Raw genomic sequence first — 24,024 nt, 5'->3', positions numbered from 1 at the left:
TTATGGCTTCAGAAGTTAGCTTATCTCGGAGCTTCATTTCTCATCTATGGGTTGAATCCCAGTACCTGCTCCAGAAGTCTGTGGTAAAGATTCCAGGACACAGTTAAAGAAACTCCCTCACACAGTGTCTGGTTCATCTGGACATGTATGTATGTGTTAAGTAACGATGTTGCTTGATTAACAAGTGATTCCCGAATCCCCAACCTGACCACAGATGCTCATGAAAGGAAAGGAAACTTTCTGGAATGGAGAGAAGGGTGTTCCTAAATCAGTTTTTCTGAGGATCCATTCGATCTCCACAAAACCAGGGGAGTGGGAGTCAAAAACAACAGAAAAGTGGTTTTAGATTGAGTAGGAGGGACGGTTAGTGGGTATCTCCTCATGCTAGAGGCAAAGCCTGAATTTAAATCCCACCGAGTCAAAGAACTGGGATGGCCTGGAAGGAGACTGGGCGAGCTCAGAGCGTGGTGGGTTGAGGATAAAGTGACGGTCTTGGTTCACTGTTCTCAGTATCCTAGCGGATCCCCACACCTCTCAGCATTGGGCAGCTGATAGGGATCATATGCCAAGGCAGACAAAGAGATCTATCACCTCCCTTGTGCTAAGAAAAAACAGGATATGGATTCTGTCCAGGTAACTAGGTGACTCTTGTCTTTAGTCGACACAAAAGTACTACAGTCTGCATTTGAAGTTAGTAAGGATCTTGGGCCCTCTCAGACCCCTTCCCCTTTCAGGGAGAAAGTGAGAATCAACTGAATTCAGTAGTGTGGGAGCAGCCAATCTGAGCTGTCAACACCATTCTTTGGTTCCGGTTATGAGCAAGACTCTTTGGGATGGGCGAGAATCCCAATTACTGTTAACAAACATGTCGGCAAATAGCACTGATGTTTATTGGACATTATCACCCAAGTACCCGAAGTGATTCTCTGAGTGAGACATTTTGCAAACTGTCCCCATAAACCGGATAGGAAGGCCATGTGGGACCACGCCGAGGACAAAGAAAACCCATGTGTAGGAGATACCGGGACTGTCATCCCCATGTAATAAGAATATGGACCCAGTGAGAAGTGATTTTTCTACAGAACCAGAGCTGGTTCCGGGCTCGCGGTTACACCAGCCTGGCTCTTGTTCTCAGACATCTCCAAGAGGAAGAAATGAAGAGCTTGTTCAGAGAGGCAGAATTGGCTGGAGGGACAGCAGGTCCCTAAGGCATCCGTGTACTTCAGAGCATCATTGTTAGAAAACAGAAGGCGAGAGCCTGTAGACTTCAAGAGGCCACGGCAAAAAATTCACTGCGGGGAGCCGGACTGATAATCCAGTAGGGAGGTCGCTGCCTTTGCATCCGGCCTACCCGGGTTCGATCCCTGGCTTCCCATATGCTCCCCCAAGCACCCCCGGAGTGATTCCTGAGTGCAGAGCTAGGAGTAGTCCCTGAGCACTGCCAAGTATGCTCCCACCACCCATAAAAAAAGAAACAAAATCTCGGAGGTTGAGGAGGAGGAGGAAGAGCAGGAGGAGGAGGAGGAGGAGGAGGAGGAAGAGCAGGAGGAGGAGGAGGAGGAGGAGGAGGAGAAGGAGGAGGAGGAGGAGGAGGAAGTGTCTTGCTGAGAGCTGGAGCAAGAAGAAATAGCATCAAGGGTCATCTTCCTGCGAGGGCTGGTTTCATTTTGTCTCTGGCCCCTGGCTGCCATCCAGAAAACACGCTAGGGTGCAGGGTCCCGGCTCAAGAACAAAAGGCCACGGACATGGGGCTGCTGCTGGCCACTGCGCTCGCAGCACATCCTGCATGGCCTTTACTCCTCAGCACACACGTAGGTCCTCATGGGGTGGTCCTGCCACGGAGGCAGATGGGCCAGGCTCTTGGCCACATCCGGCTGCATGGGCCAGCCCCAGGTCTCAAAGAAAGGGACCAGGTTCTTCTGCACTTTCTCAGAGAACTTCTTCACCCACAGATTCATCCGGCCGGTGTTGGTGTTGGGGAGGCCTGAGAGGGTCTGGTACTCTGCGAAGAGCTGACTGAACGGCTCCCACCCAAAGGCCTCCTGGAGCTGGGGAGACAAACAGGAAAGTGAGGAAGGGGATGCAGAAGTTGTGGTAGTGGCTGCAGTGTGCATGCATACGTGTGTGTGTGTGTGTGTGTATGTGTCTAGATGGTTTTCACTTCCCTTCCTTCTTTTCCTCCTCCCTCCCTCCTCCCTCCCTCCTTCCTTCTCCTCCACCTTTCTTTCTTTCTTTCTTTCTTTCTTTCTTTCTTTCTTTCTCTCTCTCTCTCTTTCTTTCTTTCCTTCTTTCTTTCTCAGTTTCTGGGTCTCACCTAGCAATGCTCAGGGCTAAGTCCTAGCTCTCTACTCAAGAATTACCCTTGACAGAGCTCAGGGGACCATATAGGGTGTGGGTATCGAACCTGGGTCTACTGCATGCAAGGCAAGCGCCCTCCTGCTATACTATCACTCCAGCTCCCATCCTTTCTCTCCTTGGGGTGGGGGTGGCGCGCTTGGTCATATGTGGTGGGACTTGAGCACTACTCCCAATGTGGCACTGGGGCTCCCCATGAAGCGGCAGCAACCGATCCCAGGGTCCTCACACATACAAGGCAAGTGCCGACCCCCATTGGCAGGGCTGACTTCGAGTTTCCCCTCCTGCCTTATCACAGCCCTCTGTTCTCCCAGTGAGGTTTTCCCCTGTAACACTTCTCATTTCCTCTGTGCACCATCAGAAAACTGGGGAGCAAACGGAACGGGAGATCCTTTCCGCACCTTATAGCATTGGCATCCCGAGTCCAGGGAGATGGGATGAGGGGTTTATGCTGGCAGGGCCCGTGAAGGGGCTCCTGGTCTCTGGGGTGCTACCGGGTAGAGGATGCCCCCCGCAATCTGTGCGGTACCTGCAGGTAGGTCTCCAGAGCTGTCCACATGCTCCAGTTCTCCAGGGGCGCCCCCTTGCCCAGGTGCTCTCTGATCCTCTTGTCTCGTTCCACAGCACTCAGGTCAGGGTGGGCCTGAGCCCGGGGGATGCTCAGCACCGTCTCGTGCACGTAGACTGACCAGAGGTTGCATGTGGCTTCCGTGGTGTGCGGTGGGAACTCCCACCCGTCCTGTTGCTGGTTGTGACCCAGCTCGTGGATGAGCCCCCAGAGGCCCTGGCTACGGATGCTCTCGATACTCAGCAGGTCCTGCACCGACTCCACGTGGCACATGATGGGGTACCCGGAGTGCATCCAGCCTGGGGTGCGGTGGGGAAAGTGGAGGTCAACCTTAATCCCAATTCCGGCTCCCTCTCTGAGACCTTCCACAATCCCAGAATCTCCAAGGAGAGGAGAGAACCATGGTCCCCCACTTGGTGGGGCCCACACCCACATGCCAGGGAGTGGACCCCTGCCCACTGTGCTTCTTCTCCTGGTCTCCAGCACTGTCGCCTAAGCCCAGCGCTCCTCCCTGTATCACTGGACACAAGTTCTATGGGTTTCTCTTGTGTGCAGGTCTTCCCCGGATGTCCCAGGCTGGGACCTGACTCCCTCCAGGCTAGAAGAACCTCTTGCCTTCTCCCATGACTGCTGTCCTGATTTATATTCTCCCTGTGTTTCACAAGGAGAATGAACCTCCTCCTTTCTTTCTTTTTTCTTTCTTTCTTTTTTTTGATCACACCCAGTGATGCATAGGAATTACTCCTGGCTCTACACTCAGGAATTACTCCTCGTGATACTTAGGGGACCTCTTTGGCCGCCTTCGAGGCAAACATCCTACCTGCTATACTGTAGCTCCAGCTGTGAACCTCATCCTTTATTAAGCATAAGGAAACAGGTTTAGGGACAGAGACACAGTACAGTGCTTGCTTTATAGGTGGCCACCCTACGTTTTATACCTGGCATCCCGGGCTGGAGTGATAGCACAGGGGGTAGGGCGTTTGCCTTGCACGCAGCCAACATGGCCCACCTGAGTTCGATTCCTCCACCCCTCTTGGAGAGCCCGGCAAACTACCGAGAGTATCTCGTCCACATGGCAAGCTACCCATGATGTATTTGATATGCCAAACACAGTAACAACAAGTCTCACGATGGAGACATTACTGGGCCTGCTCGAGCAAATCGATGAACAATGGGAGGACCATAACCGTGATCCCGTGTGGTTCCCTAAGCCCCACCAGGAGTGATGCTTGACTGCAGAACCAGGAGTAAGCCCTCAGCACCAGCAGGTGTAGTTCAAAAGCCAGAAGGAAAAACAACCACCACCAAGCAAACAGGTCTGGAGGAATTTTCCAGAGTCCTTACACCTCTCTAGATGTTCTCTCCCCCAAAACACTCAACAGAAACCTCTTTACTCCCTTGCCACTGATGCCTGTGATGTGTGCTAGGAAAAAATAGTTCACTGAGAAATTTCAAGAAAATATTAAGGCACCATGATTAACAAATTCATATTGAGTTTCAGGCACACAATGATCCAGCATTAGGCCTGTCCCAGGGTTCCCGGGATCCCTCCGAGGCCCAACCTGTCTCTGTGACAGGCACATTTTGAAGTCTGGTTGCTGTCTTCTGGATTGAGTGCTTGCAGAAAGGTTGGTTTGGTGGCTCAGACTTAAACACATACAATTCCTCCACACCCCTAGCTGTGCCCAAGGCTTCTGCCCCCTCCTGTTACCCCCTGTTTATCTCTTTTTACAGCCCCCCTTCTTTCCCTATCATTCTCATTTCTACATTTTAGGGTCAAGGGTAATCATAGGTAATCTCTGCCACCCCCAACGCTGATATCTCGCATTCTCTCCTCAATATTCGTCCACATACCACAGATAGCCCAGCGGGTAGGGCGTTTGTCTTGCATGAAGCCAACCTGACCAACCCAGGTTCGATTTCTCCGCCACTCTCGGAGAGCCCGGCAAGGTAGCGAGAATATTTCGTCTGCATTGCAAAGCCTGGCAAGCTCCCTGTGACGTATTCGATATGCCAAACACAGTAACAAGTGGAATGGAAATGTTACTGGGCCTGCTCGAGCAAATCGATGAACAACGGGAGGACAGTGACAGTGACCACAGACAAGCAACATCACCCGGAAGGAAATATTTCTGTTTCAGCCTCTCCTGGAAGCAATGCCCCTTGCCTCTGAGAACTCCCAAGGCCAACATTCCTTTTGTTTGCTTTTCATAAAAATAATTTTGTAATTAATGAAAGAACTGCGACTAGGTGAATTTTCGGCATATATTTCAACACCAATCCCACCATCAGTGTCAACTTCCCTCCACCTGTGTTCCCTTACTTCATCCCCCTCCCCCACTCCCACCTGCCCCCTGCTCTCCACTCCCACCACCTTGACAAGCACTTTACAAAGTTCGGTAGCTGCAGCTTGCTCTCATGGTTTCAGTGTTGTAGAGTCTGTGCTCTGGTTGTGGAACTATCCACATCATCAGGTAACCAATGCCCTGACCTGTTTCCTCCCACCCCCTTCCCCCTTTTCATCTTCTTCCTCCCCCATTGATTTCCTCTGTCCTTCCCTAAGCTCTGGGGTCAAGAATGGTCTAGGCATCCCCCCTTTATGACATTTCGTTTCCTCATCCGGATCAGTGCGAGCCTCCTTGTGTTTGCTCAGGCCACTGATTCTGAGATGTCCCTGCCCATCCCTACCCATGAGCTCACCCGACTCTCCTCACCATGCACATGGGAACACATTGTCATCCCCATCAAGGCTGTGTCTCTCCCCTGTCTCCTCCCCCACCACATGGCTTTACTGCCAACTTGACTACCGCACACTGTGAACCTTGGGTCTGGAGCGACAGCACAGTGGGTAGAGAATTTGCCTTGCATGTGGCTGACCCGGGTTTGATCCCTAGCATCCCACATGATCCCTTGAGCACCGCCAGGAGTAATTCCTGAGTGAAGAGCCAGAAGGAACCCCTGTGCATTGCCAGGTGTGACCCAAAAAGCGCACCGTGGGCCTTAAGAGGCAACCCCTCCCACTCTGCCCCAGGCAGCCCCCTGTCCCAGTCACATACCTGCCGAGATCTGCACGTCGGCCACGATCCGCTCGGGGCAGTGGAAAGGGAAGGGCTGGGCAGCCAGCTTGGCGATGGCCAGCATTATCTCGTCCCAGAGGCGCAGCAGGGGCTCAGGGTCCTCCAGGGTCCGGAGGTCCGCGGTGGGCACCGTCAGGATGATGTTGTCCGTGGCCAGCTCCCCCCAGGGGGCCGGGCTGTGCTGGACACTGTGCCGCCACTCCGCCAGGGACGTTTTACCTGGGAACAGTGACCAGAGCGGGGCCGGGGGCCAATAGCACCGGGAGGGAGCCTTGACTGAGCGAGCACCCGCCCTAAGTTATGCCCTGAATTGCACGCCCCCGGCACCCCGGCACCGAGAGCACTGCAGCCCCAGCAATAAACCCACACTACTGCCAGGCAGTCTGTGCATGATGGACAGCGACCTGTGCGCCCTGGGGGAGTCAAGAAACAAGATGGAAAATGTCTCTCTATATCCACAGCTCCCTGGTGGCAGAAAATGCTGGGGGCTGCGAGGGGCGGGCAAACACAGAATGAACAACTATCAACAAGGGTCTCAGGTCTTCCCTCTTTGGTCCCCAAGTCTCCACTGGACACAGGATGCAGGATGCAGGGAGAAGACACTGGACATGAGGCACAGGGGATGGGGCATGGGGTCTCCCATCTCCTGCGGGCCCAACCCCACAGTTCTCCCCATCCTCTCCAGCCGTAGCTCACACAGCCCCTCGGTCCCCACACTCACCCAGCCTGTAGTAGGGAGCAGGCACGGAGCCGGTGATGGTGAGGGACACGGGCCCCAGTTGGCTGCCCTTGGGCACGATGACATAGATCAGACCCCCCCAGAGACAGAACACGGACTCTGTGGCTTGGTCCACGCAGCACTGGTGAGTGACCACCGGGGCCCGGGCTAGCTGGTGGGCATCGCTCAGGTCGTCCGTGTGGCAGCCGATGAGAACCTGGAGGGAAAGTTCCCAGGGTCCCCCTGTGTGTGGGAGAACAGAGCCCTGCAGGTCTGAGGGGCTGAGGGTGGGAATGTGTGGATGGAGGCTGAGACAAAGTCCAGGCTCCCCCCGTGGGAGCAAGGCCAGGCACCCTCAGAGACCTGAGCGGGGGGCCACGCTGTGATGAGCCACAGGGGTGCCACGGGGTGCCCGGAGGAGGGAGTGGGTCCAAGCCAAGGTGAGAGGATGCCTCCCCGTGTGTTTGGGGAGTCCCTGGGCTGTCTGGCTGGGGTCCTGCAATTCTCAGGGAAGACGCTAGGGGGCAGGAAAGAGACCCCAGTGAGTAGGAAGTGAACCCCCAGGACAAGGGAGGAGGAAACGGACTTCTGGCCCAATTTGGGGGATGACAGGAGGAGGTATGGCTACAGGGACCTGGGGGCAGGTGTGGGTGTCCCTGGGTGCCCCTGGGTGCCCCAGCTCCCAGCCAGGAACATCACCGCTCCCTACCCCAAAGGCTTGGGCCTGGCTAGTTCATAGGAGCCCCGAGACTCAGCTGCTTCCTCCAAGGCAGTAACCCCTTTCATTCAGACGCCGGGATAGAGGTCCCTATTCCCAGGCATACCTGGTTCCCACTGCCAGGCTCTCCAGCACTCAGCCCACAATCCCTTCCAGCCACCAGCCGGACTCCCTGACAGTTAGTTTGAAGTTGAACTGTTTGGGCCACAGTGCACAGACATGTCACCTCTACACTACAGAGGAGCCGAGACCCCTGTTCTCTGCCCATGACTTCCTCTTCTCCTTCCTATCCCTCCTTTCCTTAGCATGTTTTTTTTTCCTTTTCTGCAAGGGGGGGGGGGGGTCACACCCACTGATGCTCAGGAGCTCCTCCTGGCCACACTCAAGAATTACTCCTGCCAATGCTTGGGGGACCATATGGGATGCCGGGGATCAAATCGGGTCGGCCGCATGCATGGTAAACAGTCTACCGGCTGTACTATTGCTCCAGTCCCTCCTTGGCATCTTTGTTTCTGCGTTCTTCTGCCTTGGCCCCCTCCCACACCCCACACATGCCACTGGACCTCGCACAGGGCACTGAGAATGGCCAGTGTTAGGCCTCATCACCCACTTCACAGAAAACCCTCCAGCACCCATCCAGGGGGCCGCGGACCCATCCTATGCTGCTGGGGGCCAGCGAGTGGCTCTGAGCCTGGAGGGGGCTGAGCACGGGGCTGGGGCCTCACCTTCAGCCCAGCAGAACTAGCGGAGTCCGGCAGCGAGAACTCCACGTTCTTCCCGTTCAGCAGGTAGCGGCCGGTGCTCATCCAGCGTTCCCCTGGGCCTGGAAATCAGCACAGGGAGGCTCAGTCCCTCATTCCCCCTCCCCCCAAACACACCTGCTCCCAATCCCCTTCCCTGTACACTCACTTCTGGCCATCCAAGCTGACCCTCCACCCCAACTTCCTTCTTTGTTTGGTTTTGGGGCCACACCTTGGGATTCAGGTACTTTCTTTCTTCCTTCCTTCCTTCCTTCCTTCCTTCCTTCCTTCCTTCCTTCCTTCCTTCCTTCCTTCCTTTCCCTGATTTTTGGGCCACACCCAGCGATGCACAGGGGTTACTCCTGGCTCAGGAATTACTCCTGGCGGTGTTTAGGGGACCATATGGGATGCTGGGAATCGAACCTGGGTGGGCCGCATGCAAGGCAAACATTCTACCCGCTGTGCTATCATTCCAGCTCTGGGTCTCAAGCTTACTCCTGGTTCTGCACTCCGGGGACTCCTCCTGATGGCCTTGGGGTAGCCCCTAGGTCAGAAGCTGGACACTGCACCCAGGTGGGCCGTGTGCAAGGCGAGAGGGAGCCCTCCCTGCCTCACCCTCTCTCTGGCCCCTACCCCTACTGCCTGGGGCGTGGGGACACCCCACCCAGGGGGACCCCGTCAGCCCCTCTGCGCGCTGCACACCTGGGTTGCAGGCGTCCACCTGCACGGTGATGGTCCGCTCTGCGGGGTCCGCGCAAGCGCAGCCGCCCAGCCCCGCGGCCAGCTGGGTGCAGTCAGTCCCCGATCGCGCCAGCTCGGTGGCCAGGCTGAGCATGGCAGCCTCCAGGGAGCCAGCGGCCACCGGGTTCTTCTTGCTGACGGCCGGGAGGCCTGCCAGAGGCAAAGTCTTGAGCAGGAGGCGGTGCACGGAGGCGTAGGCGGGGATGCCCCGCGCTGGGATGCTCAGGAAGGCGGCCCCGTCGCTGCCCAGCTTGGCCAGCCTCCTCTGGTCCACGCAGCCGCGGCCCTGTTTCAGCTGCTGCAGAAAGGCCGCCAGGGCCTGGCGGAAGTGGTACCCGAGCATCTCAGGCGTGGCCGCAGGGAAACAGTCTGGTTGCAGGGTCCGGGCTGTGATGCTGAGGCCCAAGCCATTGAGGAGGCGGTTTCCCGGGAAACGAGCCAGGGCGGGGCGACCGGGGTTCTGTGAGGCCCACCACCAGGCCTGGCCCCCCATCAGCAGGCCACCGCCCTCGGCCACGAACTCGCGCAAGGGCCCGGCCTCCGCGTCGCTGTAGGCCTCACAGCAGTAGACCTGCAGCTGGTCGGTCAGCTGGGACTCCAGGCTGCACTGCAGGCCACTGCCGTCCAGCAGGGCACACAGGCCCTTCAGGTTGGGGTTCACCCCCACTCGGCCCGCGGGGCCCCCGGCCAGCCAGTGCACGGCATTGAGCAGGAAGGTCCCCAACTTGGGGGCGGAGAGGAGGCTCTCGTGGGCAGCCAGGACCACCCGGCCCTTGCCGTAGCGGGCGCCTGCCAGGAAGCAGCCCAGCGAGGGGTCCATGCCCAGGGGGAAGGCCAGCGCCCCGTGCACCAGCAGCCTGGACGGCAACTCCCCGGTCTTGATGTCCAGTTCCGAGATCCCTTTCAGGAGCTGCTGCTGGTCCTGCCTCGTGTCCTCCCCACACCTGCAAGGGACACAAGGGACAAAAGGGGTCACAGTCGGTTAGCAAAGAGCCAGGGGTCTCCAGCCTGAGGGCTGAAATTGCGCAGGGCCTGCCTGGTCCATGGTCTTCCCGACCCCAGGGTGAGGTGAAAAGGTGTTGATGCCACTGCCCACACCGGAGTTCAATTCCTCCACCCCTCTCAGAGAGCCCGACAAGCTACTGAGAGTATCTCACTTGCCTGGAAAAGCTTGGCAAGCTACCCGTGAGGAATTCGATGTGCCAAACACAGTAACAAGTCTCACAATGTTACTGGGCCAATCAATGAAGAACAGGAGGACAGTGCAGTGCTACAGTGCCACTGCCCACAGCACCTTCCGGTAATTACGGGGCTCTGTGTGTACCCCAGGAGGCCTTGGATGGATTTGGAAAAAAGAAAACCACCACCACCACCTAAGAGTGAGCTGGCTGGTTTGTCACACCTCAAAACCTACATTCTCCAAAGGCTCAGTCTGGGAATTCCTCTCAGACAGGAATGCCCAAGTGTCTGATTCAATCCATGTCATCTCTCCATCCATCAATCGTGATGGGTCCTGCCCTGAGCGGTGCCAGGGTCAACCATGGAGCCTCATACATGCCAAGGATGTGCTAACCTCCTTTGGCTACAGCTCTGGCCCCAACCCCTGTGTCTTTTTATTTTTTATTTATTTCATTTTTTAAAAATGTTTTTGGTTTTTGGGTCACACCTGGCAATGCACAGAGGTTACTCCTGGCTCTGCACTCAGGAATTACTCCTGGCAGTGCTCAGGGGATGATATGGGATGCTAGAAATTGAACCCGGATTGGTCGCGTGCAAGGCAAATGCCCTACCCTAGGTGCTATCGCTCCAACACCCTCTATGTCTTTTTAAATAATACAACATACCACTGGTTTAAATGACATAGCCTTCAACTCTGGAAGTCTTCATTGTACTCATACTAGATTTAAGACGAAATTTATTGATGAGTTCAAGAGAGTGAAGGTTACATGGGTCCCACACCAGCCGGGAGCCAGTAACCAACCACATTCTATAGGTGCCTTCCTTCCTTCCTCCTCTCATTCTTAGGTTGTCTCAGCTGACCTCTGACCCTAACAACGAGTTTTCACTAGACACCGTCTGTTCCCTGGCTTGGTTCCTTTATATACTATCTCTGAGTGGGATCGGCTGGTATACTTGCCCTTCTCCTTCTGACTCATTTCACTCAGCTTGATTCCATCTAATTCCATCCACGTTGCAGTGAGATACTCTGTTTTTCCATTGCTGAGTAATATCTCACTATATAAATATACCACACATTGATCCACTCATTTGCTGTTGGGACACCTGGGTTGTTTCCAGATCTTGCCTGTTGGAACACTGCATGGAACACAGGAGTTTGCAGATCTTGTTGACATCCTTAGTTATCATCCTGTTGTGAAAATGCAGTGTATGTCTTTTGGTTTCAACACGGTTTCTTTAGAAGATTGTGTTGTTATCACTCCTACCAGCCAAGGGCCAATAACCCACAAACTTAAAGAACTCAGGCGTTTTGATGTTATCTCTTTGATTTATTTGCTCCTCTTCTGAAAGATGGTCACCCTTTAACGGCTGTAAAGACTAATGTTCAAGGTCTTGAAGGCTGCATTCCCACATCTATGTGGAAGGAGATAATAATTTGAGGTTAATGCTTTCTGCGGGCACGTCTGAACTGTGAAGGAGATAATAATTTGAGGTTAATGCTTTCTGCGGGCATGTCTGAACTGTGGTCAGAGGGCAGCAGGAGCCTTGCAGTTGGATTTTACATCCCAGTTACCGCAATGCCTCCGTGCGGTGCACAAACACAGGTGTGCTTCTCCTTGGGGATAAGACATCCCTTGAGGCCCTTCTGCTGATTTTTATTTATTTTTTATTTTTTTATTTTTTGCTTTTTGGGTCACAACCGGCGATGCACAGGGGTTATTCCTGGCTCATGCACTCAGGAATTACTCCTGGCGATGATCAGGGGAACATATGGGATGCTAGGAATCGAACCCGGGTCGGCTGCGTGCAAGGCAAACCCCCTACCAGCTGTGCTATCACTCCAGCCCCCTTCTGGTGATTTTTAGAGGTGGCCTCTCCCCTAGCCAGATGGGGCAGTTCCTCCCTCCAGGAACTGCAGAGCCTTCCACAGCAATTTGAAAGAACAGAACCTGCTCAGTGGGTCCAGGAGCTTTTGACCAAGATGGGTTGACAGGACACTTTGAACCCGATCTGAGGGAAGGGACAGCATTGAGGGCGTTGGCTGCTTGTCAGCGCATTCCTGGAGCTGAGATCTGACAATGCTGGTCAGCCCCAGCTCAGTTCAGGCAGGAGACATCTGAGACCAGCCCCTCTGTGAGTCTCGTCACGAAGTTGTCTGTTGGGCGATTCATCACAATACTAGGTCACCCTTTGTCTTGGAATGGGTCTGGATGTTTTCTACTCAGCTCTATACTCCAGGTGTTTTGATCAGTGTTACTCAGGCACTGGTGCTGCCCACAGAAATTCCTTGTCAGTGCATGAAAAGTCATTGCCTCGGAACACATGATACCCACGCGTGTCCATATAGCAGTATTATCATCACAATCACGATCACGATCATCCTGTTGTTTGTCGATTTCCTCGAGCAGGCACCAGTAATGTCTCCTTCCTAGCCCTGAGATTTTAAAAGAGCTATTTCAATGCTCTTTAAGGATTAGGAGAATGAGACCCATCTTTGTTACTGGTATTTGCCATATTGAATACGACACAGGAAGTTTGCCAGACTCTGCCATGCGGGCAGGATACTTTTGGTGGCCTGCCAGGTTCTCCAAAGGAAAAATAAGATAATAAGATGTCGGGAGCTGGGTTTTATAGTCTCTGTGTCTTGGCCGTTGATGGGAACAACCTGGCACTGGTGATAGCTCGTGGGTGTGACACCTACCTACTGGAAGATGGGGGGTCTGGGTGGAGAAGGCCCAGTCCCAATCCGAGTAGGCTTGGAGACCTCAGCCCCAGGCCCCGCATGCCTGGGTTCCCGCCTGGGCTCCTCTGACAGTTCTTTCATGCGTGAGGCCCGTCTGGATGTGTGGAGAGTAGTCCCAGCATGGCCGTGGCTGGCTCCAGAGGTCCTCAGACTGCTGGGGCTCTGCTCGAGGGCGGGCAGGGGAGAAACTCAACCCTTCCCCCTCCAAGGGGCCCTGGTGAGGACAGCCAAGCGCGGGGACAGGAGACTAGTACTATCATATGTTGGTAAATATTCTTATTACAGAGAATGGCTTGGAGTGATTGTACAGCAGGTAGGGGGCTTGCCTTGCACACAGCTCACTGGTTTTGAAATCCAGCATCCTATAGAGTCCCCTGAGCCCCACCAAGAGTGATCCCTGAACACAGAGCCTAGAGAAAGCTCTGAGCACAGCCAGGTGAGGCAGCAAAACAAAACAAAACCAAAACCAAAACAACAAAAAAAAAATAAGCAGGTTTTGTTTCTACTTTAATAGTTTAGAAGTGGTTCTGCAGGTATAAGGTTGGAAGTCACAGATCTAGAGAGGCACTAGAGTGAGCATGTGGGGAGGTGGTAACAGGACATAATCACTGGGGCTTTCCCTGGAGAGTCATGGGGGGAGTTTCCAGCGAGGGACGGTGGCAGTGGAAAGGGGATCCTTGTTTCCAGGGGTCCCTACAGGAGAAGCATCCAGGAGGCTGTTTTGAGTTGAAACTGAATAAGGGGAATAAACTGGTTTTTCAAGTCCTGAGGAAAAACTCAAGGGTTCTTATTTTTCCAAGCGCTTTATAGTCCACCTATATGGACATAGGGCTGGAGCGATAGCACAGCGGGTAGGGCGTTCGCCTTACAAGCGGCCAACATGGCCGACCCGAGTTCGATTCCTCCGCCCCTCTCGGAGAGCCCGGCAAGCTACCGAGAGTATTCGATATGCCAGACACAGTAACAACAAAGTCTCCAATGGAGACGTTACTGGGCCCGCTCGAGCAAATTGACGATCTACGGGAGGGCCTTTACCTTTACCTTTACCTATATGGACATTATTTTCATAAGCTCAATAGCACTGTAGTCGAGTTGTTCATCGATTTGCTTGAGCGGGCACCAGGAATGTCTCCATTGTGAGACTTGTTACTGTTTTTGGCATATCAAATATGCCACGGGAAGCTTGCCAGGCTTTGCTGTGCGAGCAGGGTACTCTCAATAGCTTGCCGGGCTCTCTGAGTGGGGCGGAGGAATACAACCTGGGTTGGCCATGTGGAAGGCAAACGCTTTACTCGCCGTGCTATCACTCTAGCCCATAAGCTCGGTATTATTTATTTATTTATTTATTTATTATTAGTGAAACACTATGAGGTACAGTTATAGACTTATTAAATTTTTGTACTTGGTTTTCAGTTATGCAAGGGGACATGAAGAAATGGAAAAATGTCCCCTGTTCATGGATCGGCAGAATTAACATTGTCAAAATGGCAATACATCCCAAAGCACGGTACATATTCAATGTGATCCCTATAAGGATATCCATGACATTCTTCAAAGAAATGGAGCAAACACTCCTGAAATTTATATGGAACAATAATCCCCCATGAATTGCAAAAGCAATTCTTGGGAAAAAGAAAATGGGAGGAATCAACCTCCCTAACTTCAAGCTCTATTACAAAGCAGTAATACTTAAAACAGCATGGTACTGGAACAAAGGCAGAGCTGTAGACCAATGGAACAGGGCTGAATATACTGACATATCCCCCTAAGCATATGATCATCGGTATCATTTAGAACAGAGTTTTATTTCTCAACTTTTGTCTATTAGATCATGATCATTTTCCTATTTCCTGTAAGTACCTCTTGAATATGTGACTTTTAATGGTTGAAAAATTGTTCTTCAGTCTAAACTGCATAATACAACCTAATCACCAAAGCAATGTTGATAAATATGTAGCTTCTTCCCAGTATATCACTTACGAGTGAAAAATCCTATTAAAATGCCTCTTGCTAAATGTTTGCCTTCGAGCCCATTTTTCCCAATTCCTCATGTCTGAGGGTCTTCTGGAAGAAGATGCCATAGTGGCCAGGGAGATATGCAAGAAGGATGGATAGTGTAAACCCATCCAGAGAGCATCCTTCAGAGGCTAACTGCCCTTCAGTCATTTCCCAGGAACTGACTCTGAAACAGGTGAATTTAACCATCTTTATCAGGGCACTGTTTCCATTCTCCCTATGAGCTGTCAATTTCATGACTAGGAATGCAGTGCAAACAAGCACTCGGGTATTTAGTGCAGTATATATGCAATAGACCACTGAAAATTTTCAAACTATTAGAAATGTACAGTGACTAAAGATCTAACTTAATGAATTATACTGCATCTACACGCTAAAATTTAATAAAATATATTGTATATTATTTATATAATAATATAGTGCTATAGTGAAGGAATAATATCACATTGAAAAGGTGAAGGAAAAAATCGTATAGTATGTCACTTCCCTATGCAAAAAGCAAACTGATATATGTGTATGTCTTTCTATATAAATGAATAATAGAATAAGAATTTTTTTGAACAGAGAAAGGAAGAAAATTCATAAAGCAGACAAAAACAGAGGGCAGACTTCTTAATCTTTGGTTTTGGATCCACATAATCACTTTATATAATTATGAAATAAATTAATTTATGAAAGCAATTCCAACAAAGCAAAAGTGAAACATCCAAATGAACATCATGTTGGTGGTATTGCCACAAAGATAAGTATTATTCTATTATAAGGCAATTTGACTGAAGATATTAAACAAAATATAACACAAGGATAAAGAGAACTGAAGGCATCTTTGATTGTTCTGAGGGTAAACAGTTTCTTGTATTTTACAACCATCTTGTGTGCATTATGAGTAAAAGCAAATGAATCACCGAGCAGTGCACTTTAGAATTGGGACTTTTCATCCTGGGAAGAAAGTTGGCGCAGATGGACGAGCATTGAAATGAAGCACAAGCTTGGAGCAGTGCATCTGTCTGAAGTATCAGTCAAACTCAGGAACCCGAGAGATAGTAAAAGGCCTGGTATGATATATGGTCCTGGCATGTGGCCTGCCAGGTTTGACCCCTGGCACCACATTTGGTCCCTTGATCATCCCGAGAAGTGATTCCTTAGCACAGAACTAGAAGTAAGCCCTGAGCACCACTGGCTCTGGTCCCTAAACCAGATAAATAACAAACTCAGAGCAAACCACTGTATAGCACCGTCTTCCTGTTGTTCATTGATTTGCTTGAGCCAGCACCAGTAGCGTCTCCATTGTGAGACTTGGTGTTACTGTTTTTGGCATATCAAATACTCCACGGGGAGCTTTCCAGGCTCTGCCACAATAAAAATTCGTCGATTGCCTCGAGCAGGCCCCAGTAACGTCTCCTTCATCCTAGCCCTGAGATTATATTCAAGGTTCTTTAAGAGAATGAGACCCATCATTGCTACTGGTATATGGCATATTGGGTACGCCACGGGGAGTTTGCCAGACTCTGCCGTGTGGGCAGGTTACATTCGGTAGCCTGCCAGTTTGTCCAAAGTAAGAATGAGATAATAAGATGTCATAATAAGATGTCGCGCAGTCGTGAATGCGACCGCGCTATTCCGGGAGGTGGTTTTTATAGTCTCTGGGTCTTGGCCGTTGATGGGATTACACGGCGCCAGGGGGCCAGTTGGTGGGTGTGACCCCCGCCTACTGGAATTTGGAGGCTTTGGGTGGAGGATGCCCGGCCCCAATCTGAGTAGGCTTGGAGATCTCGGCCCTGGAACACGCGTGACTTTGTCCCTCTGCCAGTACCTTCATGTGTGCGGAGAGTGGTCTGAGCATGGTGGTGGCTGGTCCTGAAGGTCTTTGGCTGCCGGAGCCCTGGTCGGGGCGGGGAGGAAAGCTCAACCCGCTCCCCTCCAAGGGGCCCCGGCGAGGGCACCCAGGCGCGGGGACAGGAATTACAACAAAAATAATTTTTTTAAAACAAAATCCACACTAATTGTGGATACTCATAAGGCCTAGAAACAATACTGAACCTACTCATTCTCTAAGATGGTACCAGGGAGATGGTGGTTTCCAAATGTCATTTCCCTCTAGAAGAGACCAGGGCTCCTTGAAGAAATGACTGGTGCAGGGTCTGGGGCCATAGACCAATGAGACAGACCTTGTTACACTGAAAAGCCTGGATGTCTGCGGGGCTGGCTCTAAAGGTTCTATAGTCAGCAGAGAAGAAAGGCCGCTGGGTGGCTCCACAGTTCCCGGAGAATGCACCAGTTCCCAAAAAGAGCAGAGCTTACGCGGCCACACAACATCTCCGTATATACAAAGTGATAAATGGAAAGTAAATCATCCAACGTTTCCCCCTGAAAATCAGGCTTAACTCTTATACAAACCACAACACCCAATAGGAGAGAGAAAACAAAAGGGAATGCACTGCCACAAAGGCAGAATGGATGGGGAGGGTGAGGGTGGGAGGGATACTGCGATCCGTGGTGGTGGGAAATGGGCACTGGTGGAGGGATGGGTATTCAAAATAAATTAATTAATTAATTAAAAAAAATAAAGGTTCTACGGTCACCCTGCAGAGGCTCTTGGTGACAGGCACGGCTCATCTTAAAAATGTATAGTCGAAGTGACATCTGCACTTGTTTGTTCATTGCAGCACTCTTTACAATAGCCAGAAACTGGAAGAAACCTGAGTGCCCAAGAACAGATGACTGGTTAAAGAAACTTTGGTACATCTACACAATGGAGTACTATGTAGCTCTTAGAAAAGATGAAGTCATGAAATTTACATACAAGTGGTACAACATGGAAAGTATCATGCTAAGCGAAATGAGTCAGAAAGAGAGGGATAGACATAGAAAGATTGCATTCATCTGGGGGATATAAAGTAACAAAATAGGAGATTAATACCCAAGAATAGCTGAGATCAGCACCAGGAGGATTACTCCGTAGCTTAGTGGACAATTGGGCATTCTAGAGGAAAGGGCAGCTCAGATAGAGAAGGGAACACCAAATAAAGGGTGTTTGGTGGTCCCTCCCAGGAGGGAGGGGAGATGCATGTCGAAAGTGGACTATGGACTGAACATGTTTGCCACTCAATGCCTCTTTTGCAGACCACAACACCCAAAAGGAGAGAGAGAACACAGGGGATTGCCCTGCCACAGAGGCAGGGGGGGGATGGGGGATGGGGGTGGGGGGGACGTTATCCATGGTGGTGGAAAATGGGCACTGGTGGAGGGATAGGTATCTGATCATTGTATAATTGAAACCTAAGCACAAAAATTGTAAATCTACAACTGTACCTCATGGTGTTTCACTAAAAAAAAAAAAAAAAAAAAAAAAATCAAAAAAAAAAATTTCATGAGCATCTCTGAGTTTGTCATGAGACTGAAAGAAATTCTTATGTATTGGTGACCTGGGGGTAAACACAAAATAATTCAATATTTTGGAAACGAGGTTTTAAAAAAGGAGGAAGAAATCAAGCTTGGCCTTCTCGAAGTCATCTAAGCCAACAGCTGACGAAGAGGAATTGTGTCTATAGAAGTTCTTTGAACTTCTAAATAGAAGAAACACTAGAATTTCAAAGCTACTGTTTCTCAGCCATGAATGAATCAATGAACTTAGGGCTGGGCAGTGTTCATGGAAGATTGCTAGGCAGACAGGGATGTGGAAGTAAGTCACTGTAAAGCACTCAACAAACAGTCTATCTATCTATCTATCTATCTATATGTTGGGCTGGAGCGATAGCACAGCGGGTAGGGCATTTGCCTTCCACGCGGTCAACCCCACTGACCAAGGTTCGATTCCTCTGCCCTTCTCAGAGAGCCCAGCAAGCTACCGAGAGTATCTCGCCTGCACGGCAAAGCCTGGCAAGCTACCCGTGACATATTCGATATGTCAAACACAGTCACAAGTTCACAAAGGAGATGTTACTGGGGCTGCTGGAGCAAATTGATGAATAATGGGAGGACAATGACAGTGATGGCTGGAGCGATAGCACAGCAGGTAGGGTGTTTGCCTTACAAGTGGCCAACATGGCCGAACCGAGTTCGATTCCTCCGCCCCTCTCAGAGAGCCTGGCAAGCTACCGAGAGTATTCGATATGCCAAACACAGTAACAACAAAGTCTCCAATGGAGACGTTACTGGGCCCGCTCGAGCAAATGTTATATATAGTATATAACATATATGTAAAATATATGTATGTGTAAAATATATTTTAAAATATATGTACATATGTACATATATTTTACAATATATGTACCTATGTACGGCAAAGCCTGGCAAACTCCCCGTGACGTATTTGATATGCCAAACACAGTAACAAGTCTCACAATGTTACTGGGCCCGCTAGAGCAAATCGATGAACAATGGGAGGACAGTGACAGTGACAGTAACATATGTACATATATATTAAGCCATAAAAATGAATGATGAAGTTAAGAAATTATTAATTTTTTCTTAGGTGTGACAATGGTGCTTGGGTTCTACTTGCAAGAGAGAGAGTCCCTATCTTTAGAAGGAAAAAGTGCTACCATTTTTCCAGGGACCAACCTTTCTCAGAAACCTCCTCCCGGTCCCTACTCCATGCCTGTTACTCCAAGCAATCGCATCTTAGAAACTCTGGAAGGCCCCACACAGACATCAGCTTCAGGCGGTCCCTTAGCTCACTGCCCTGGGCGCCTCTTTCACACATGTCCATCACTCTGGTTTCTTGTTTCAATTCCTTTCAGCTTCTTAAAGGTCAGAGAAGCCTTCCACGCTGGCGGTCATCTCTAACTCCATTTTTCTGGGATGCTGTATGGCTGCATCTACACTGCTGGATCTGTGGCTGTGGGTCTACACCACTGGATTCCCTCCCCCCAGGCTGCTGGTGGATTCAGATGGAGGAGTTAAAATCCAGACAGCAGGAAAAAAAGGAACTGATATGGTGTCTCTCGCTCTGTCCAAGTCCCTGGCACACTGTGTCTTCTGCAAGACTTCAGATGCCGGCAATAACTTTCCACAGGAGCCGTCAAGGCCCTGCTGAACCAGCCTCAGAGGCCACAAGCTCCACCCACGCCACCCCCAAGGCCACCTCAGTGTCCCTCCCTCCCACAACCTGCAACTCGGAACTATGGTACCTCTACCCTCTCTCCTGGGGGCTGGGGGTTCCAGCTCCGGGGTCCCCTGCTTAGGGTTTTTTGTTTGTTTCGTGGCTCACACCTGACGATGCTCAGAGGTTACTCTTGACTCTGCGCTCAGCAATTATTCCTGGTGGAGCTCAGGAGGCCATATGGGATGCCGGGGATCAAACCCACGCTGGCTGCATGCAAGGTCAGCATCCTACGTGCTGGACTAGCTCTCTAGCCCCCCCCCCCCCCACCCCGAGTTAAACTCCTGGTGCTTGACTGCTGGTGGGAATGCTGACTGGTTCAGCCCTTTTGGAAAACAGTATGAATGATTCTCAAAAAATTAGAAATTGAGCTCCCATTTGACCCAGCAATACCACTCCTGGGAATATATCCGGGAGAGGCAAAAAAAGTATAGTCGAAATGACATCTGCACTTCGATGTTCATTGCTGCACTGTTCACAATAGTCAAAATCTGGAAAAAACCCGAGTGCCCAAGAACAGTTGACAGGTTAAAGAAACTTTGGTACATCTATACAATGGAGTACTATGTAGCTGTTAGGAAAGATGAAGTCATGAAATTTACACACAAATGGCACTACATGGAAAGTATCATGCTAAGTGAAATGAGTCAGAGAGAGAGGGACAGAAAGATTGTATTCATCTGGGGAATATAAAGTAACAAAATAGGAGATTAACATCCAAGAATAGTCGAGATAAGTACAAGGAGTTTCACTCCATGGCTTGAAGGCCAGCCGCACATGCGAGGGGAAAAGGCAGCTCAGAAAGAGAAGGGAACACCAAGTGAAGGGTGTTGTGAGGATCCTCCCAGGATGGGAGAAGCATGCTGAAAGTAGACTATAAGAACAAACATGATTGCCACTCAATGCCTCTTTTGCAAACCTCAGCAACCAAGAGGAGAGAGAGAACAAAAGGGAATACCCTGCCACAGAGGCAGGATGGGATGGGGGGTGGGAGGGATACTGGGATCATAGGTGGTGGAGAATGGGCACTGGTAGAGGGATGGGTACTCAATCATTGTATAACTGAAATCCAAGCACAAAAACCTGTAATGTCTACAACTGTACCTTATGGTGTTTCATTGATAAAAATTTAAAAAATAAAATAAAATTGAATTGCCATGAGATTAAGATATAAATAAATAAATAAATAAATAAATAAAATAAACTCCTGGTGTTTGAAACGCCAGCATTCAACCTGCATGCATTCCCTCAACTCTGAACCTTCCCGGATCTCTCTCAGTGAGAGTCCTCTCCTGCCCCCACACCCCTCCAGCTGCTGTTCCTGTTTAGCTGGCCTGACTTTTCCTTGTTAGAACAGGAAACGGTTTGTTTCCTTGATGGCCTAAATCTCCCCTGGAATACAAGTGTGGGCACACTTCGACTTGGCCACGTGGAGTCTGGCCTGCGGAACATCTCACACAAACATTCCTGTTTGCCCAAGAGGGCTGGACATTCTCTCTCCATGTCACCGGCATGAGACATGGGGCGCAGGCTGGTGACTGAGCTCGTTTCTAGCCTGACTGCTGCTTGGGGCCTGCGGCAGAGCAGGGAGGATGCAGTGCCTCCTGAAACCCGGTGAATCCCAAACGGCCTGATTTTGATGCGAGGTGGGTCCTAATACCACATGTTAGAACTGCAGCGTTTTTTTTTTTGGCCTTTTTTTGGGTCACACCCAGCGATGCACAGGGGTTATTCCTGGCGGTACTCAGGGGACCATATGGGATGCTGGGAATCGAAACCGGGTCGGCTGCTTCTAAGGCAAACGCCCTGCCCGCTGTGCTATCTCTCCAGCCCCTAGAACTGCAGTTTGGACCAGAGACACAGTACGGGGTCACCTGCCTTGCACACAAGGCCCAGCTTTGATCCCTGTCACCACAGCGGATGCCCTGAGCACCGGCAGGAGTGATTCCTGAGCACAGAGCCAAGAGGGAGCCCGGAACATGGCGAACGATAGTTCATGAAGCAAAACAAAGAAAGAAACGCCAAGGATGGCAGGTCGCTCAGGAGAGGCACCACCCTCCCTCTGCTGAGCAGACCACAGTCACTCACCTGACATGCAGCGGGATCTTGGGGATATTCTTAGAGACCTTGAACCGGCCCGTGTCCCCGTAGGTGTCGGTGAAGTACACTCCCGCCACGCAAGTCACCTGGTTCCCCGGGAACGCGGACAGCACCTGGTGGGCACCGTGCTGGCTTGCCCAGTACCAGGCCTGGCCCCCGATGAGCAAGCCCCCTCCGCGCTTCACAAACTGCACCAGCTCCTCACTCAGGCCCTCGCTGTAGGCGTCTATGCAGTAAACCCCCAGGGCCGCTCCTGGTTCCGACTCCAGCTGAGCCTGGGTACCAGCACCCTGAAGGATGCTGGTGAGCGCTTCCAGGGACGGGTGGACGCCAACGGGAGAGCCGGGCGTGGGACAGAGCCAATCCACGGCGTTGCGGAGGAAAGGGGACAGGCTGGCGGCCACCAGGTAGCCCTCGTGGGCCACCACCACCAGGCGTCCACGGCCGTACATGGAGGCGGCGATGATCACCTGGCCCTTGTCGTTCACCATCACCGGGAAGGCGGCCTCGCCGATGAGCAGCAGCTCGCAGGGGACGGGGTCTTTGGGGACATCCCAGTGGGTTACGCCGTGCTTGAGAGCCTCGAAAGCAGCGGCAGGAGTTGTCGTCGCTGCCATGGCTGGAGCAGCTGCAGGAGAGCAGGGAAGAGTCTCAGAGAGCACGAAGAACAATTGCGACACGCCCAGCACCCGTCGGGTCCCTAGTGCGCAAGGAGCACCCCAGGCTACGCCCCCTTTCACATGGCAATGTGCGAGTCATAGCTTGTATGTGCTGTTAACTACAAAACCACGGGGCCGGAGAGATAGCACAGTGGAGAGGGTGTTTGCCTTGCATGCAGCCAACCCAGGTTCGATCTCCAGCATCCCATATGGTCCCCCAAGCACTGGCAAGAGTAATTCCCGTATGCAGAGCCAGGAGTAACCCCTGAGCATCACTGGGTGTGCCTCCAAAAGGAACCAAGCAAACAGACAAAATCAATAAAAGCACACGAACCCCTGCTAATTTCAGGGGATTTCCCCTCCCCCACTTTTTTGCATTTTGGGTCACACCCAGCGATGCACAGGGGTCACTCCTGGCTCTGCACTCAGGAATTATCCCTGGCAGTGCTCAGGGGACCATATGGGATGCTGGGAATCGAACCTGGGTCGGTCGCGTGCAAGCTGAACACCCTAGCTGCTGTGCTATCACTCCAGCCCCATCCCCCCTTTTTCTTACTGTGAATGACGTTGCCTGACCTCCCTGGACGTGATCGTAGCCCCTTACCTAAGATGTCCTTGCTGCCCAGGTGTCCCGGTGTCATTGCCACCACAATTGAAGTGTATCCGCAGTGTTACTGAGGCATAATACTGAGTGTGAATCCGAAGAGGGAGTTTGCAGAAACGCGCCATAAAGCAGTTTGGGAGACCACCACTCATGGATGATGCTCTCTGACCCCTTTGCTGTCTGGACTTAGCCCTCTGGGCAATAAAGGTTCCTTTGTGAGGCTCAAAAGCAGGCTCCTCAGAAGCCATGACAGGATGCAGCTAACATCAAATCTCAACTACGCCCCAGTTCCTGTTTCCCCAAAGCAGGACTTGCAGTTTCTGGTAAACTCCCAGTTGAGTAATTCACCTAGATAAGAAACTGGGCAGTTGGATCTGGTCAGTCATGAGGGGTGGCCGCACCCTTCTTGGAAAGAACCCCAAACCGTTACTGGTGCCTACTGTCTAATTGCTGACCACTGTTGTAATAGACCAATGTTAAAAATAGACCAGCATATAAACCGCTTCTTGACGGAACCCTATATAAGCTGCTTGTGATTCAGAGTTGGGGACTTGTCAAGACTCCACTGTGTCGGATGAGACTTGGACCCCAGCTCGGGCTAGCGCTGGCTCGGGCTAGTGATAAAGTTCCATTGCTTTTGCATTATCATCTGTGGAACAGGGTCTCTCTGTAATTGGGGATCTGAAACTTGGGCACAACACC

At 51.4% G+C, this 24,024-nt stretch overlaps 1 protein-coding gene across 1 annotated transcript; it reads right to left on the bottom strand.

Moving 5' to 3' along the window:
• Positions 1-1,793: 1,793 nt before the first annotated feature.
• LOC130032356 (TRPM8 channel-associated factor 2-like) lies at positions 1,794-23,359 on the bottom strand. The gene is made up of 8 exons (XM_056123937.1): positions 23,323-23,359; positions 22,048-22,687; positions 8,879-9,861; positions 8,162-8,259; positions 6,722-6,935; positions 5,980-6,219; positions 2,885-3,222; positions 1,794-2,048 (listed from the first exon to the last, which is right to left on the bottom strand). The coding sequence occupies exons 1-8, from the start codon at positions 23,357-23,359 to the stop codon at positions 1,794-1,796; spliced, it is 2,805 nt and encodes a 934-aa protein (XP_055979912.1).
• Between the last annotated feature and the right edge of the window lie 665 nt (positions 23,360-24,024).

Source organism: Sorex fumeus, unplaced genomic scaffold (assembly GCF_029834395.1).
Source record: "Sorex fumeus unplaced genomic scaffold, SorFum_2.1 ptg000048l, whole genome shotgun sequence".
Lineage (NCBI taxonomy): Eukaryota > Metazoa > Chordata > Mammalia > Eulipotyphla > Soricidae > Sorex > Sorex fumeus.
This window is presented reverse-complemented; position numbering and strand designations above follow the sequence as displayed.

Excerpts from the sequence above, each read along its gene's own strand:
- LOC130032356 (XM_056123937.1), bottom strand. The coding sequence starts at position 23,359 with ATGACACCGGGACACCTGGGCAGCAAGGACATCTTAG. Across the intron at positions 22,688-23,322 it reads GGGCAGCAAGGACATCTTAG|CTGCTCCAGCCATGGCAGCG; the intron begins GTAAGGGGCTAC and ends GCTCTCCTGCAG. Across the intron at positions 2,049-2,884 it reads CTCTGGAGACCTACCTGCAG|CTCCAGGAGGCCTTTGGGTG; the intron begins GTACCGCACAGA and ends TTGTCTCCCCAG.